The 19,683-nt window shown below is 37.5% G+C and overlaps 1 protein-coding gene across 1 annotated transcript in view; it reads left to right on the forward strand.

Moving 5' to 3' along the window:
* The window catches only part of LOC125657205 (zinc finger protein 423-like), a 42,111-nt gene extending 32,439 nt beyond the window's left edge, over nucleotides 1-9,672 (forward strand). Inside the window, exons 6-13 of the mRNA XM_056148164.1 lie at nucleotides 147-1,424; nucleotides 1,605-1,784; nucleotides 2,708-2,948; nucleotides 3,446-3,674; nucleotides 3,792-5,354; nucleotides 6,768-6,893; nucleotides 7,082-7,143; nucleotides 9,456-9,672. Of these exons, the coding sequence (XP_056004139.1) occupies nucleotides 147-1,424; nucleotides 1,605-1,784; nucleotides 2,708-2,948; nucleotides 3,446-3,674; nucleotides 3,792-5,354; nucleotides 6,768-6,893; nucleotides 7,082-7,143; nucleotides 9,456-9,563 (3,787 nt within the window). The 3' untranslated portion in view covers nucleotides 9,564-9,672. The remainder of the gene's footprint in view (nucleotides 1-146; nucleotides 1,425-1,604; nucleotides 1,785-2,707; nucleotides 2,949-3,445; nucleotides 3,675-3,791; nucleotides 5,355-6,767; nucleotides 6,894-7,081; nucleotides 7,144-9,455) is intronic.
* The last annotated feature ends 10,011 nt before the right edge of the window (nucleotides 9,673-19,683 follow it).

Genomic DNA, 19,683 nt, shown 5'->3' on the forward strand with positions numbered 1-19,683 from the left:
TGTTGTTGTCTTTTGACCAGTAAATAAGTGCTTGTATTTTATTTCATGAACATTGAGCAACATCATGAAATTGATTGTTTTTCACTCGTGGTCATTTACAGTTTGTTGTTAAGATCTGTAAGAATTCTTCATTCCTATAATTCCAGGAGTGACCATCTTAAGAGCCATATGAAAACCCATGATTCTGTTAAAACCGGTTTCCAGTGTGAAATCTGCCAGCAGTCATTTCCCAGTCTAGACGTCATGATGTCGCACATGGCCACACATGAGCAATCACCAGACAGCAAGAGTATGGAGTTAAAGTGTCTGTACTGCCCTCTTGTATTTACTACCCTGTCTGACTTCAGACTGCATCTGATAGATCACGAAAAGACTCCTAGCCAGAATTTCCTCTGCTCCCTTTGTGGCAGTGTATACCCATCCCAAGATGATCTAGACAATCATGTAGAAAAAATGCATTTGGATGAAACAAAGAATAAATGTCCTCTGTGTTCAGAGGTGTTTCTTAACCTGTTTGACTTGTATGCTCATATGAGTTCTCATGAAAATGAGATCAAAGGTCAAGGAGCATGTCAAGTGAAGCCCTTACAAGGAGCGTCCCTGCAGGGAGAGTTACTGGTCTGTCCATACTGCTTCTGCAGTGACTTTGACAGCCTAGAAGTCCTGGAGATTCACATGCAGAGTGTTCACTCAGTTAAACCTGCTGAAGTCTACACGTGTAACTACTGCAATGCTCCATATAAAAACTTGTACAGTCTGCATGAACATATGAGGGCTGTCCACCAAAACCAGCCCTGTCTAGACATTAAGTATCCATGCTCTTTGTGTTCAAGGCAATTTGGCAGCATAGAAACTCTCATTCAACACAAAAGAGCCTTGCATCCAAGTGAACATCGGAAATCAAAAGCTGAGCTTCTGAAGCATACATTGCTGGATCATCACAGACCAGAGCTAGCAGGGAAGCAAAAGAAACTTTACACCCAGACAAATCTGAAGATACCAACTCCAAGAAAGACAAACTTTACAAACTCAAACTTCAGAGGATCTGAACAGAACAAAGAGGAGATAACTTGCGAGCAGTGTAATGCTCGGTTTTATGATTTTCTTCATTTTCAGAATCATATTAAGATGCACATGGAGACAAAGGTGCCAGGAACACTCCAAGAGGCTTTGTCCTCTCCAGGGCTGTCGTCTGTTATGTCGCCTGTCTCTGTGTCATCATCTTTGTCGCCAGGTGCCTCAGGCTTGTCATGCACACACTGCAGTTTGAGATTTCCGAATGAGGAACAGCTGGAGAAACACAGTGTGTCTCATTATCTGAGTGTGTCCACTGAGTATGGCTGTACAACCTGTGTGAAGCTGTTCGCCAAACCTGATGAGCTGCAGAAACATTTAATGGATATTCATGCCCATCATCTGTACAGGTAAGCAACCAAAGATGAGAAATTGGAAGATGTCAATTTGTGTACATTAAAATTTGTGAAAAAGTCCATGTACCGGTAATTATGATTAAAAAAAAAAGTTTTGCAAAGACTTGCAAATTTTTGACTTGATATTATAGTAAAAATATTCCCAGCAATTTAGACTATTTCACCATGTTTTAGGTGTGCTTTGTGTAAGGAGATATTTGATTCAAAAGTAAACATCCAAGTCCACTTTGCTATCAAACACAGCAATGAGTGTAAACTGTACCGATGTACAAAGTGTGACTCCATGTTCAGATCCGAGATGGAATGGAGTGTCCACGTAAGAGTCAATCACCTGCAGATCGCAAAACCATACAGGTTTGTTACTTGTAGATTTAGAAAATAAGATCGCAAAACCATACAGGTTTGTTACGTGTAGATTTAGAAAATAAGATCGCAAAACCATACAGGTTTGTTACGTGTAGATTTAGAAAATAAGATCGCAAAACCTTCCAGGTTTGTTACTTGTAGATTTAGAAAATGAGATCGCAAAACCATACAGGTTTGTTACTTGTAGATTTAGAAAATAAGATCGCAAAACCATACAGGTTTGTTACGTGTAGATTTAGAAAATAAGATCGCAAAACCATACAGGTTTGTTACGTGTAGATTTAGAAAATAAGATCGCAAAACCTTACAGGTTTGTTACTTGTAGATTTAGAAAATGAGATCGCAAAACCATACAGGTTTGTTACTTGTAGATTTAGAAAATAAGATTGCAAAACCATACAGGTTTGTTACTTGTAGATTTAGAAAATAAGATTGCAAAACCATACAGGTTTGTTACTTGTAGATTTAGAAAATAAGATCGCAAAACCATAGAGATTTGTTATTAAATAAGATCGCAAAACCATGCAGATTTGTTATTAAATAAGATCGCAAAACCATATACAGATTTGCAACTAAATAGGATTGCAAAACCATACAGGCTTGTTACATGTAGATTTAGAAAATAAGAAGTATACTAACGCAATAATGTGTGTCCAAACTGTCATATGCCTTGGTTGCTAAATTCTCAAAGACACAATTTACTTGTAGTAGTTTTCATTTATACAAATACACGTGACATATATAGCACATTAGATTATCAGAATTTTAAGAAAACTATCTGTTCTGAATTGACTGCAATATGGATAACTTGTATTTTGTTGTGTTGAAAATTTCCACCACCTAGGCTACGAAATATATTGTATAATTACTGTGTGTGTGATAATACATCCGAATCCTTTGCATAATATTAGGTGCCTGTTTTGTAAAGACGGATTCTGCTCAGAGATGGAGCTGCAGTGTCACCTGACCACACACAGTCGGCCTTTCAAGTGCTCCATGTGTTCAGAGTCATTCCATGTAGAGTACCTGTTGGATAAGCACGTCCAGAGTGTTCACTCCACAGAGGATGGGGGAAGCACACCGTCACCCTCCCAGCATGGGTCTGATAGAACCACGCCCAAGCGACAGCACTCACCAGCAGTCAAAGTCAAGGTTAAATATCTGCTGAATTCTGTTATAAATCAAACAATTTTTATTTCTTAAGATTTAAAGGTTAAGCTAGAAATCTACGCAGCATGTTGAGTGTGTTAGCATGTGTCTTTTAGACTTGTCGTAACGTTATTGTTATTCCGCTACTGGTAAAACTGGAGAGGGTCTGGGGAGTCTGTACGTTTCCTCCATTAGCCTTTCTGATTTGCTTTCTTTCAATATTCTTTGAGGTATTGGTTGTTGCCTCCCTTATCTATCATCTATGGATGAATTTCAACTTTCATCACAATTGACCTATTTTTCAAAGATTTATAGCCCTTACTCTTTGCATGAAATTTTTCATAATGAAGAGTACTTGCAAGGAAAATTTAATTAAATCTATTGATTCTAATGCTGACATCACTAACAGTTAGGCTCAGAAAGATGCTACAATGTACCACAAAATGACGTTATTTTGTGGCCAAATTGAAATCCACTTTGATTGAATTTTAATATTGTAGGTTGAAAAGGACCTACTGGATATGAATTATGGTGGCAACAAGGAGCCTCATTCTGAAGGTGTGACCTTCTTTTCTCCACGTGCTAGTCCTGGGATATGGAAATCCTCTGATTTGACCTTTACCTGTAATATCTGTGACATGAAGTTTTCCCACCACCCAGCTCTCCTCAGCCACAAAGCTCATGACCATGGTCTCTCAGCAATACTTAAAGCCGTCAGTGCAGAACAAGGTAGGAAATACCTCAAAACTAGATGATTATCAAAGATGTATAGACTATGTTAGGTACTGTTCATAAAAATATTTGTAGATGCAATATATTCTCACATTATTACATGCACTTCTTTAGATAACAAACCCCAGTATGCACTGGACAATTACCACAATCTTGAGAAAGACAAGACTCCAGACCCCCCAACCAACAAAGATAAGGTGTCCGTGTCACATGTGGAAACCTCCCTCCCTACCTCCAAGTCCCTGCCTGTCTTTGTTTCACCTGAAAGACTCTCTATATCCTGCATGTACTGCAGCCAGACCTTCAAAAACCGACATGAAATGGAAAAACATATGAAGATACATTTGAACAATGGGGATGAGAAGTGCAATATTTGTGATAGAGTGTTCCCCACACCAAGCATCCTAGCAGAACATAAGCTGACCCACTGCAAGATAAAGGAAGGGAATGTGTGTGTCCTGTGTAAGGTGGTTCTGAAATCTGAAGAACAATTTTACGTCCACACTCAGGAACATGGCTTCCAGAGCACCTACATCCAATGTCTTATATGTCGTCAAACGCTGGTATCAATGGTTGAACTGCAAATGCATGGCAGACATCATTTTCAGTCTGCTAACAGTTCTTTCACTTGTTGTGTCTGTCTAGAAGCATTCAAATCCAAGGATAACATGGTCTCTAAAGTAAATGCAAGTGGTCGTAACTACTTTGTCTGCAAAATGTGTTACCATGGCAGCAAGTCTCTTTACCACTGTGATGCCTGTGGGGACAGCTTTGTGAACCCTCTTCAGCTAGAAGCACATGTTGTCACTCACCATGGCAGCAGACAAGAGCACACATGTCATAAATGCCAGGCCACATTCCAATCTAGCCTTCTGTTGAAGGCTCACAACTTGTCCCACCACTCCTCTGGATCCTCCTCTGAGTTCACATGCTCTCAGTGTCCAGCTATTTTTTCAAGTCCTCTTCAGCTAGAGACGCATAAACAAACACACAAAAAATCATACACTTGCATCAAGTGTCAGGAATCATTTGACTCAGAAGAAGAAATTCAGATTCATGTCGCTACTCATGTCATGAAAGAGGGCAATGTTCATGAGTGTAAACTGTGTTTTCTAAGCTTCACATCTCCTGCAAAACTGCAGTGCCATCTTATAGAACACACCTACCAGAACTGTGAGTATAGATGCAGTGTATGCTGCCATCTTTTCACCACTGCTGCAGATATCCAGCAGCATGCTGTGGAGCATGGACTGGGAGCTCGAAGATATGCCTGCTCACATTGCAGCCAAAAGTTCTTCTTCAGTGCAGAATTGGAGAATCACCAAATATGTCAACATGGTGTCCATGGTGACAAGCACATAGTCAATACACAGCCAATCACGAATGGAAAAGATATAAATATAAAAAAAGAAAACCTGAGCAACGCTATTTTACAGAATGATGCATCACTCAAAAAAGTGAATGGTGAATCTTTAGAACTTCATTGTCCTGTCTGCTCACAAGTATTCTCCAAAATATCGGAGATCATTAGTCATATCCAAGAGCACTGTGAACAGGAAACAGTCAATGGGGAATCAGACAGCAGAGTCAGTGAGGGTCTCAAGAGTTGTCCTGCCTGTAAGAGTCAGTTCACAAAGCTGACGGATCTTCAAGATCATCTACAAACGGATCACGCTGGTGAGGATGGTCTGTTATTGTACAATGTAAGGGAGATAATTCAATGAAAAGTTTTAACTCGCTATAATGTAATATAAATAATAGGTTGATAATGCATATTGTTTTGATGATAACAGTAATTTACACAAAACTGGGGGGGGTTGGGGGGGGGGGGGGGGACATTGTAAGATTTCTACTAAATATAAGATACATTTGAAATTACAAGAGTTACATTTTTGAAATACAAGAGATTTACAAATCGTCTAATTTTTGTAGATTAATATTAATACAGTGATTCTCATTGGTTGAATAATTTTTTGTGCACTGCATCAACCCAAAAATGTACTGATGTCGCAGGATTGTAACCGTTTCTATTTATAGTAATGAAAATCAATTTTAAAAAGAGAATGAAATGATGAGAAATTACTCCAACATTTTTCATACGAATGATTTAGATATCAACCAAAAAACTGAACAGACAACTTGTTTATCAACACATTGATGCAGTTTTGTGTCCAGCTTTTCAGTTTGTGCCTCAATCATCCAAATGAATATTTAGAGTTGTTTGTTAAAAAGCTAAATTAGACAGAGAGACTGTTTTTTATGACTGTCAATATATTGCTTTGTGCTCTTTTTTTATACCCCCCGCAACAAGTTGTGGGCGGATATACTGGAATCAGGTTGTCCGTCTGTCTGTCCGTCCGTCTGTAGATGCAATGGTTTCCGGGCTCTAAAGCGTTATCCTTTCCACCTACCGTCACCATATCATATATATGGACTACCCATGGGATGAAGATGTTCCCTATCGATTTTGGGGTCAAAAGGTCAAAGGTCAAGTGCACTGGACATCGAAGTAGCAATATGGTTTCCGGGCTCTAAAGCGTTATCCTTTCCACCTACAGTCACCATATCATACATATGGACTACCCATGGGATGAAGATGTTCCCTATCGATTTTGGGGTCAAAAGGTCAAAGGTCAAGCGCAATGGACATCGAAGTAGCAATATGGTTTCCGGGCTCTAAAGCGTTATCCTTTCCACCTACAGTCACCATATCATACATATGGACTACCCATGGGATGAAGATGTTCCCTATCGATTTTGGGGTCAAAAGGTCAAAGGTCAAGTGCACTGGACATCAAAGTAGCAATATGGTTTCCGGGCTCTAAAGCGTTATCCTTTCCACCTACAGTCACCATATCATACATATGGACTACCCATGGAGTGAAGATGTTCCATATCAATTTTGGGGTCAAAAGGTCAAAGGTCAAGCGCACTGGACATCGAAGTAGCAATATGGTTCGGTTTGTCATGCCATTTGTTTTTTACACTCAGAAAAGAGGTAGTTTATACCTATTACCAACACCCTTTGGGAGATTGGGGTAAGCGGGGGGTATTCTTAGTGAGCATTGCTCACAGTACCTCTTGTTTCAGAAACAAAACTTTCCTGTTGTATTTGTAAGAAGATGTTCACTCATTCCAAGACCCTTAAACTCCATATGCGATTACATAATGCCAGTAAAGGCTATGAGTGCTCGATCTGTCACAAAAGATTTACAAGTAAGTGAAAATGGCTACCTACACTGTACCATATCATAATCTACTTTATTGCATGCATTTGTTAAAAATGGGCTTTGTTAAACATTGGTGTAAAGATTTTCAAAATTAGTTCATACATTTTTGTTAAAAGAAAAATCTGAATGGAATATTTCAAAAATCTATTATGTGATTTCTTGTTATGCTTTTAGGGAAAGAAAACCGGAAAGCTCACATGAAAACACACAAAGGGCTCAAGTCAACATTATATCAGGTAGAATGGAATAAGTGTTTCTAACAAGAATGTTCAGAGACCATAAGAGTATTTGCTCTTGGGTATAAAAGTCATCAGAAAATATTGCAACATATAGTTTTATTACCTACATATACAGCAGTTTACAAAATCGGAGAGAAAATTGGAATGTACAGTATGTGTTAATTTTGAGTCAACTTTTACTGTGGAATCATTTCAATTCATGGGGGCCAATGTTTGTGGGTAAGCAAAATTTGCTGGTTTGTGGTGACGTAATTTCATGGATAAGCAATACGATGTCACTAGGAGAGATAACTCTACTTGGTTTAAGAAAATGTTCGAGGACACGTAAATTTGTGGGTAAGAGTGATCCACGATCATCAATCCCCCACGAACAATGATGACTCCACAGTAACCATTTCAAATATATTCCGGTCAATCAGTGTGATTCATGCATGAAATCGCAGCAAAATCTGTAAATAAAACGTACCTATTTAGGTTACCTGAGGGAAAATGTTGCTGCAAATTCCATAAGTTTAACCATCCACCATACAATACATTCCATATATATATATATATATATATATATATATATACCTGTATATGTGTGTGTGTAATGCATTAAACTTTAAAGTTTTTGGATTTGAAAATCATACAGTACATAAGGAGAATAGAATTTAACTATAACTATGTTAAAACAAACTTCTGATAGTTATAGTAAAATATTTATTTTTAAACATATTTTATTAAAAAACTACGTGTATTTAATACATGATAGGATTAGGCAGCAGGTATTTATGCTTATATGAGCCTTCTCCCTAAACAAGATATACATACATGTACATGTAGTACTAAATAATTTCATAAATTCTATACAAAGAAATAGTTGCATGTGAAAGATGAAGATAACGAACAGTGATCAATCTCATAACTCCTATAAGCAATACAAAATAGAGAGTTGGGCAAACACGGACCCCTGGGTATACCAGAGGTGGGATCAGGTGCCTACGAGGAGTAAGCATCCATTGTCGACCGGTCACACCCACCGTGAGCCCTATATCTTGATCAGGTAAACAGTTATCCGTGGTCAAAATCAGTGTGCCAAGAACGGCCTAACAATCGGTATGAAACACGTCAGACAGCATTTGACCCAATGATAGGTTGTATTGGCAAACTAGATAGTTACAAAGACCATAGAATTTGCGAAATACTGACTTTAAACGAGAATGTTTGAACCCCTGCTCCTTTAACTTGTTTGTCAGTAGCCTGCTTCGATTCAAAAACTGACCATAAGCAGAACAAGCTCTTGCGTATCGAATCAGTTGAGAGATATAATACCATATACAGGTGATAAAGGAATAATTGCTACATAACTTTTGGAAGTTGTCGATGGAGAAGCTGAAATCATCGTGTTTGTCATAAGTTGAGTTGTTAGTTTGCCGTTAATATCTACTTTCAATAAAATATCGAAGTATGAAGCAGAAGTAGACGACTCGGTGGTGTCTTTTATTTCGAGTTCACTCAGATATATCGAATCAACACATGAATGAAAATTTTATTATTGTTAATAGATAATACGTCGTTGATATATCTAAATGTCGAATTGAAGGTCACAGCAAGAGATTTTTTCTTCTCGCGTAAAAGTTTTTGAATAAATTCTGTATATTGCATTTTCATATGAAATTTACACATGATATAGGTACAATACAAAGGAAAAATTAACAAAGCAAGTAGATTAAAAAGAAGAGGAACGAAAAAAAGTAATGACTACACTTTTTCAAGAGAATCAATAGTTATCACACATAGGAGTTGATAGTACAAATCTGAAAGTACTGGCATCATTTCTTTACTGGCAATGTATTATATTTACATGTACATATTCCAACATGAAAAAAAAGTTCATTTACCTTTTTTACAAAGATTTAATTTCAAAAGACCTTTACATGTCGTTATGTGTTCTTTCAAGATGTTCCATATTGTTTAACTGTAGAAGGGTTATGACATTCCATATAAGAAGTCGTTTAATTTGAGGAACTTCGAATAGAACAGTCTGTTTGACTTAATAAGAATGTAAGATGGAGCTCAATCAGATCAAACAAATATTGAGGTGAATAACCATCCATGATATTACATGTAAAAGACATTCAAACCTCAGGAGCACACTTGTATAAAATGTCTCTCAGAATTTTTACAATCAGTAAGAAATTTAACCTTCTAGGCATGCATAATAACACTGCTGCTTTATTCATTTCTGTGAATGAAGTGAAATGTTTAAAGCAATTCATATGGCATTCTTTTATTCGTTGATTAATGTATGTTTCATGATTCCACAGTGTCTGGCTGATACTAGTGATAAACCTAAAGAGACAGTAAATGGTGGGAAGAAAATGGTGCAGTCGTCGTTAGAAGCAGAGTTATCGACCCTGAATGGTGCTGAATAAGTCTGTGTTGTTTTTGTCTATGATAGTGCTATATTTTGATATTGTTGTACTTCATGAGATATATTCGTTTTGATTTGTTGTTTTGTACTGCATTAAAGGCTTAACTGAATATGTTAATGAATTGTGTTCTTTGAATAATAAAATGTTTTCTTTGATTTTTTTAAACGGGATATGAAGGTCGCAATTTTTTTCTGCAATGTTTTCAACCTTCATATCCCGTTTGATAAACGAAAGAAAGACGTATATATATATATATATGTGTGATTGACATTTAAATTAGCTGAAAATCACCTGACCTTGCCTTGTCTCCATAATAATATTTGGGAATGATTTTCATATTTGAACTAATATGGTAAAGGGAAATATTCCAAGAAGGACAAACTTGAAACTTATAAAATAAACCATCATATAAAATAGGTATCAATAATGCTGCAATGGTACTAAAACACTGGGTCTAAATAATGTACATGTAGATTGAAACAAAATGTTTTCATAGTTGCAAATGACAAGCAATGGATTTCTTGGAATACACACGGTGAATGTGAAGATATCATGATATACACTGTACGTGTATAATTGTATTTTCTTTGTTTTTTGCCTTTTTCATCTTTACATAATGTGATGGTAGCCATTTCCTCATGAATGCGCTGCAGTTGTGAACATGCACATACAAACCTTGATCCATATAGTACATCTATTTTAAAGACTGGGAATTCCGGCAGAAATGAAAGAAAAATGTAAATTATTATATGAATTAAATTTCATTTTCAAAAAGAAATTATTTCCTAGATATACATTTGTGTATTATACCAGTATGTATCTCATTTTTAGCTCAAGTGAGCTTTTCTGATGGTCTGTTTTCCGTCGTCTGTCTGTCCATCTGTCTGTAAACTTTTTAATCTGTCTGTAAACTACATTTACGACTTCTTCTCCATAACCACTGGGCCAATTTCAACCACACTCGGCAAAAAGCATCAATCGTTGATCGGAACAGCTTTCAAGTTTATTCAAATGAAGGACCATGCCCCCTTCAAAGGGGACATAATTACAAAAATAGGGTGGGGGTCATATAAAAAAAATTCAAGAACCACTGGGCCAGAAGAACTGACATTTACACGAAAACTTGCTGACAATGCAAATTCAAGTTTTTCAGTGTCATGGCCTTCGGGGGTAGTATGGGGCTACAATAGGGAATCAAAGTTTTACATACAAATGTATAGGGAAAATCTTCTTATGAACCACTGGGTCAGAGAAGTTTACATGAAAGCTTCCTGACATAGTGCAGATGAAAATGTCGACATCGTAGGCAGACATGCTGTGTATACTAAGACTGAATTCAGACACGTTTGAAATACAATTTGTCGATACGATATCGTTGTGAGAATGTCATATCGACATCGTAGGTAGACATCATGCTAGTATGTATACTGAGATTATTAATTCAACACATTCCGAATAGAAATTGTCGATACGATACAGTTGTGAGAATGTCGATATCGACATCGTAGGCAGACATTATGCTATGTATACTAAGACTATTATGTCAAACGCATCTAAAATAAAGATTATCGATACGATATACCGTTGTGGGAATGTCGATATCGACAACGTAAGCAGGAACGATGATATCGACTCTATATCGAAATCGGATTAGATCTTGGACATGTATGAGGTGACTCAGGTGGGCAATGTGGCCCTGTATGAGGTGACTCAGGTGGGCAATGTGGCCCTGTATGAGGTGACTCAGGTGGGCGATGTGGCCCTGTATGAGGTGACTCAGGTTGGCGATGTGGCCCTGTATGAGGTGACTCAGGTGGGCGATGTGGCCCATGGGTCTCTTGTTAGATCTGGAAACTGCATACTTCCTGTGAAATTGAGCTTATCTGTATTAAACTGATAATTTGAAAAGGAAAATGTTCAAAGCAAAGAAACATGTAACAGCTTTAAAGTTGCAAGTATGAAGATTGGTACAAGTATGTTTCAATGCAAAATGTGTTGGTAACAAAATCTAAATGTAAATCGAAGCCGAAAGGGATGCATTTTTTAAAAATCCGTCTCGCTTATTGAACTTGAAATCTGCATTTTGCGACGTCATAACGACCTCAAAAATGCACATAAACATTGTGGTTCATTTACATGTATGATAGGAAGGGAGAAATGCAATGGACAGGCCTGGGATTAGAACCCGGGTGCCCGGAATCTCTAGTCAGGTGCTCCATTAACTGAGCTATATCTGGCCACCGGCGATCGAATCCGTTTGACCGCCACATATCAATATACCAATTAACTAACTAGACGGAATATTTTTTTGACTAAGCTATATATACTATTGATCATGAAATATGACTAGGTACATATGCAATTATCCATAGAAAATCAATTGATTTTGAATGACATTCTGGAGAAGTTTGGTATTTCTTCGTCACTGGAGGACATCTAATTATACCTATGAAATATAACATAGAAATTGATGATACTCTGCTTGTGCACTTACAGCATTCACCTCGCCCCCTGAAATGTATGTACACGTTTCAACATCCCATATTGTAAAAAAGAGTTTGTATTTCAATTGCAAAACACTCGCAGCTTGTGGCGAAGCATAAATTATATAACACATAAAATGAGTAGAAATTACTTGCATTCCTTGTAATTCAATTAAGTAAACTGCATTTAATAAATATATTCATTTTGTATGACGGAGCAATATTGCCATGTAGCAACGAAATGAAAACAGAGAAACCTATCACTTCATTCACTAAACAGCTTGCTACATGTAGCAGTGTCACTAAAACAAATTTTTTGTTGTATTATACATACATGTATTAAACACGCATATATATATATATATATATGATACATACATATATCAGTCCTGTATTGTATGTGATTTGAATCATACATATTGAATGTTATGCCCGTTGGGCTCTAATTTGGAATAAATAAATCATATGATATTATTAGAACAGAAGCCTATTCATACCAAATGTGATATTACTTTCATCGGCGGTTCTAAAGGAGGGGGTACTAGAGTTATTACAAGAGAGAGTCATTCTCATTCTCGGGAATATCTGCACAGTTTCGAAACATGTTCTTATTCATAAACTAGTGCCGTATTTATTGAGTCAGAGAAAGTGTCTAATGCAAATTGATAAAAAAAAAAAAATTGTAGAAGGCAATCTATCCTTTTTTATATTGTAGGTGAAAAGGCTTTCTATGTGATAGGAAGAGAGAGAGAGAGAGATGCTTAAACATGTGATAGATCGCAAATTTACAATTGGCACAGACCTACAAAAAGAATCGTGGAAAAATCCATAAAAATCCCTTAACTGATGAAAACTATCTAGTCGGCCCATAAAAAAGAAAAGCTTTACTGCTTTTGTACTTTTACCATATTACATAAGATAGTCATGTACAGTAATTGATTTACGGCTCAATTTCCAGAAAGCCACTGTCACTTGGATGACAGCGGAGAGTGATGTCGATATGGAATTTTGGCTAATCACATTTTCGTCTCTGTAATGATAGGGGAATTATATAATCAACGCTTTTTCAAATCTGTCTAGTTGATATTAATTTATCTAAAAATCAGGGTATATATTACGTAAATAGCTTTCTGTCAGCGTGGCCAAGGACAGAAACGCTGAAATGACGTTTTTGTTCTTCCTGTGGCCTTTGGTGTGATTAACCACTTTAGCTGTTTCATTTTTTTTTTTCATCTTAACAGATGTTCTCATAGTTTCATTAGAATATTATATATAATAAGAAAGTTTGGGCTATCGTGGTAATATAATTGGTCGTTTTTTCCGTTATGATTGCGGAAAGATAAATTAATGACATCTCTATACAATTTGTATTATTTGTTTGTTGTTTACGTCCAATTCGAGAATAGTTCACGTGGAGATTTCACCATCTGTAGCTGAAGTGCCACTATTTGTATGGACCTTAAGGTCCACACAGAGATTAAGCGAGGTCAAACTGGATGCTATGGAGAAAAGTCAGGTTGCGCACGCACCAAGTGTACATGTACGTTTTCACCGGAGCCAATCAGAACATCGATCGACTGTTTCCGTCAATTCGGGAAAAAACTTCTCGACTTGACGGGGGAGTTTTCGGATACATTTTGTCAAAGCTACAAATATTTTATTGTAATATTAAAAGGTAAAATGAAATGTTGATGGATCTTACAAAGTGATCATAGGCCAAAAACATCGATACGAATACATTGTATATCGAACTTTATTATGTTCCTAAAACTCAATATCTAACTATCCTCGGGGATCAAATCAACAAGGCCTACCCAGAGACTAACATACTTACTACTGTCAGACTCTTAAAGAAGTCTGGCAATAAAAACAAAGTGTGTGATGGAAAAGTGTCATCTTACATCAAGCACTCAACAATCAAAGCTTAAAAACCAACAATGCCCATTCCACAACCTACAATGTGCAACAAATGCCATGGGTATTACACCTGACAGGTATCTGTAACAGGGCCTTGTTATGCCCCATATGTGGAGGCAATATGACTCTACATGTAAGTCATGTACCAGCAAGACTAAGTCTTGCCCAAACTGCAAAGAAAACACCCTGCCTATGCTACAAAGGTTGTCCATACTACAAGGTGCACTAACTGGCAATGGATATTCATACACAGGAAGGCAAGTCTTATGCAGACTGCCTTAAATAATTATAATCCTGGAACACCAGCAGGATTGTAAACCAACATCAAACTAAGCCAGCCCAAACTGAGACAACAACAAATGCCATTGTTCCCCTTGGTTAACACGTGACAAAGGTCATTCAACTTGTAGGCCTAACAGAATTCGAATCAGGCAAAGCCATAGCAGTGACAAACAAAATGCAGTCAAACGCTGCAAATAGTTTTGGAGACCTTAAGTACTCTCCAAAAACACAAGCTATGATCCCTACTACTACCAAAGCAAAGTATCAGCCCAATAGACCAAACCACAGGCTAAAACAAACAAAACACACCAATTTCAATCACCTTAAAATCCAACACTGCACAAGCAATGTCACCAACACCGGGCAAGAAGAGGGGTCAATCTCCTGGCACGGAGGATGATATGTCATTCCCATGCCACAAACAGGTCGTCTTACCTAGCTCACAATTTCGACCTTTCCTTGCTAGGTGGTATACCATCAAAGGAGATCATCATCTCACACCTCTTGATAAATTCAACAGAAACATTACCCGGACTTGATTGGGTTGTACGGATTCAGTGTCTTGCAATGAAATATTTTGGTCTTCTGGTCAATTCAATGTGTACAGGAGACTGGCTTGAAACCACAAAACAAGTCACCGAGCTTGCCAGGGTATGTCACAATACGATAAGACAAACCTCATCGATAAGGCGGTGGGCTTATCATATTCATATCTAACACCCTAGTATACGATAAACTACAAATTAACTATGACCTAGGTCCGGTTGAAGTAGTAGACATACAAATCAAACTAATTACAGGTTCCAATAACATCCTAGACACGTACATTCCATTCATAGAAACTAACCATCTCAAACCTGCGCTCGTACAACTCTATCAAACCTTCTCTACAAAAGCATTTTACCTGGGATATTTTAACATTCACCACACAGCTCTGGGAGCCAGTAACACGGACAAAGCGGGAGAAGACGTCATCCAGTGGGTATATGATCAAACCTTAGTCATATTTAATGATGGATCCCCTACTAGGAGTGATTCAAATATTGGTAACACCTCAGCATTGCAATTGGATGTAACTATCATACATGTACCAAACAGGCAAACACCATATCGGCCATCTTCGATTAGTTAGTTGAACAAGACCCAGCTGTGGGTCGAATTATCTCCCAGTTATCTCCACTTTCTCCTTTGCACCATGTATCTAAACCAAAACATTATCAAAATCGTGGGTCTACACTAAAGTCAGCTGATCCGAATATGCTCATATACTTCGCACAGTCCACGTTGATCAACTTGCACGTGAAAACAAAGATCAATACCTAGACAACATCAACCAAACAATTCATCAGGCGACTGAACAATTTATACCTAGGACATCTGCTAAAACAATCACTAGGCTGATCAACCCTGCGTGGACTGACAACTGCCCTCAATCCAGAAAAGCTAGCAGAAGAGCCTTAAACGTATTCTAGCAGGGCCAAATCTCCAAACAAGAATACAACAGAGCATGGAAACACACTAGACACGTTATCCTACAGGAACAACACACACATTGGCAAAACTTCACTTCAACACTTAATTCACTTACAAACATATCGACAGTATAGAAAAAGATCATGACACTTTTAGGCAAAAACACTAAGGGACCAGTCAATATTTATTGGGGGTTGGGACCGGTGCATTCCATATTTCCATTTTTTAAAAACCGTATGTCCTATCTTCTAAAAATACCCCAAAAGTTACTGTCCTATATCAGATGTGTAATTAAAAAGTGTGTGTTCTATCTAATAAATAAATATATACATGTATATATACAAATGTATGTATGATTAACACAATTTTTACTTATTTGTAAAATCTCTGGAGTTTTCATAACTGTCTCTCCAGTTATATCAGCTGAGGGATCCAAGCTCCTGAGAAACTTTTGTTTACTTTGTTATGTTTGTTCCGTCATTTGTTTAGTGGAGTTACAAATCTCATTATTTTCATCTATTTTTTTTTTTTTTTTTGGTAAACTGTTGTTTAAATTGCTACATTTTGCATTGTTTTTAATTACTGTTTTACTGAATTGTTGTCTCATGTACTTACAAGTATTTTTACACCTCAGTATTCTCTATGAAAGGTGAAGATAACGAACGGTGATCAATCTCATAACTCCAATAAGCAATAAAAAATAGAGAGTTGGGCAAACACGGACCCCTGGGTATACCAGAGATGGGATGATATCCCCTGTCGACCGGTCACACCTTCCGTGAGCCCTTTATCTTGATCAGGTACACGGAGTTATCCGTAGTCAAAATCAGGGTGCCTAGAACGGCCTAACACTCGGTATGAAACAATTCAGATAGCATTTGACTCAATGATAGGTTGTAATGGCAAACTATCAAGCATAAAGATGTGTTTAGACTTGAGTCTGATCTGTTCTGACTCTATCTTTCAAGTTAAGACCAACATTATATATAATTTTTATTTTCTATGATTGAAATCCATACTCCATGCAAAACTTACATGTAATTTTTGCAATTTTATTCACAGCTGAATAGGCCCTACTTCTATTGTGATTTTCAATTATACATGTATGTTTTAACATGATTAAAAATTTTCAAAGGTCAGTATTTTATTGCAAATTGTCTCTAGTATATTCAACTTGGACATGAAATAAAGCATGCACATAATTTAATATTATTGTTTAAAAGATAGTTGAATTAAAACTTTGAAATACTTTATAATATTTTTGTTCCTTGATACATTTGCAAATAAATATAGCTGTCCTATCAATGTTGAAAATAAAAAAAAAGTTTGAGTCCTATCAGTATGTAAGTCAAAATAAATGTGTGTCCTATTGCATTTTGCACTGGTCCCAACCGGTCCCTAAGACAACTATTCCACCAATACAAAATGCATACAGATCACAAGACAAGGCAGAACTAATTGCCAGAACATTCCAACAAGCTAGTTCAAACACAAATTTTGATCCAACACACACTCTAGTCAGGAACCGATTCAAACATAAATTCCATGTCAAAGTCACACGTCCCAATACTGGAACACTCAATCCACCAATTACATTACACGAACTCCAAACAAGCTCTCATACACAACAAAAACACAGCAACCGGAGGGAACAATATTACATACCTCATTCTTAAATGTCTCCCTTCACATTTCACAAACATTATACTCCATTTCTACAATCACCTCCTCACTAAAAACCAATTTCCGACATCTTTGAGTAAAGCCATAGTCATTCCAATACCGACGACAAACAAGACTCGTCGCGGGGACCTGACTCCTACTGACCAATATCACTTGCATCATACCTGTGCAAAACCTTTGAAAAAAGCTCAACACCTGGTTGAGATGGTTTCTGGATAAACAAGGCACATCCTGGGCAGAGCGGATTCCGACCCGGATGCAATATAAAAGTCAATCTTGTCCAACTCATAAAAGTAATAACAGGAATGGCAATCAGTTAATACACAGGAGCAGTCTTTATTGACATTTCAAAAGCCTTTGATCTTGTCTGACATGATGGACTAATTTACAAGTTTGGCCGTTAGTTCCCAATCACTGGCAATACGCTCTGCTTCATAAGGTCTTTCCGCACGGGCAGAGAAATACATATCACTCTAAATGAGTCAAATTCATGTCTGCACACTATGAATAATGGTACACTTCAAGGTTCTGTTATCAGCCCAACACTCTTCAATCTCATAATCAATTACTTATCCACAACACACCGCAAAAAACAACCATGCCAACTAGCTGATATCTCCCAGTTTGCAGATGACACACAAATGCATCACACAGGTCGCTCTATTAAATGCATCAACATCAAAATGCAAGCAATCTGGACTCAATTTCAAACTGGTCCATCAAGTGGGGGTTTTAATCTGTCACAACAACAAAAACCTGTCGATTTCATATTTGGCAATACTAAGCAAGGACACACTAAATACAATTGCCAGCTAAAACTCTACCCATGAAGATGGAATCACAAGTCATCTTTCTGCGAGTCCTTTTCGATTACCGTAACATGTTTAACATTCAAAGCTCACATCGACAAACTAAATGTTACAGAATTCTTAACCTTATGTTACAAAGTTTGGCACCGACACACTCTTCTAATGCTTTACAAATTTCTCATCAGATTAACGCTTGACTATGGTTGTCAGGCTTAAAACTCTGGTTGTAAGAACTATCTTCAAAGTCTCGATAGCATCCAATCATCGGCACTACGAATTGCATTTACAACCCACCGCAGCACAGAAAAGAGCATTGTTATATCCGGAACTTTATGTGGTTAATTTGGTTGGTTTTGCTACTACTGTTAACTGCGTATGAATATCTGATAATAAAAAGTAGTTCACAATGGCTGAGCTGTGTTGATACCATGTGCGTACATGTATTCGGAAAATACACGCAAACAACACAACAAATTGGCGACGAGGTGAAACATTTAAGTGCAGAAAACGTTCCGTTCTTGTCTGGATTTATAACTCGTTCCTTAAACCGGATCTGCAGTGATAATTCGCAAGGATGGCGGCACTAGGATTAATTGGAAAAATTGACCCCTTCGATGAGACAATCGAACCGTGGGAAAGTTACGTTGAGCGCTTTGAACAGTACTTCGAAGTCAACGAAATAGATGCAGGAAAGAAGGTACCGTCGTTATTATGTCTTATTGGTGGAAAATTGTATTCTTTGTTACGTGACCTAACTTTTCCTGACAAGCCTGCAGCAAAATCTTATGGAGAACTTGTGACTCTACTAAATAACCACTTGTCCCCGAAACCCCTTAGCACGGCAGAGCGCTTCCGTTTTGACAAGCGTGATCAAAAGGAGGGAGAGACGATAGCTGAGTATATAGCTCAACTAAAGAAACTTACGATTCATTGTGATTTTAATGCATCGCTGAACGAGAAACTTCGAGACCGATTAGTTTGTGGTATGAGACATGCCCACATTCAAAAGCGTTTGCTATCGGGAAAAGACTTATCTTTCGGAAAAGCAGTGGAAATCAGTCTTGCAATGGAATCAGCTGCCAAGGACGCTACAGAATTACAGTCAAGGAACAAGACAGAGACCGGGGTAGTAAACAAACTTCAAACACGTGCGACTCCCAGGAATAAACATTCTAAGTCGAACGATTACAGAAAAGATACGGTGCGATGTTACAGATGTAACGGAGGCGGACACACAGCACAAGACTCATCTGTCGATTCAAAGATACGGTGTGCCATAACTGCAACAAACGTGGACACATCAAGAAAGCGTGTCGGTCCAATCCCAAGAAACCTGTTCGTAAGAAACCGATTAGATACGTGGATGAATACCAGGATGATGATGGTGATTGCATCGCCAGTTTAGAACTAAATAACCTATCAAGTAAAGATATCATCTGGATCAACCTGAAATTGAATGGCATTTCATCACAG

This window comes from Ostrea edulis, chromosome 1 (genome assembly GCF_947568905.1).
Source record: "Ostrea edulis chromosome 1, xbOstEdul1.1, whole genome shotgun sequence".
NCBI lineage: Eukaryota > Metazoa > Mollusca > Bivalvia > Ostreida > Ostreidae > Ostrea > Ostrea edulis.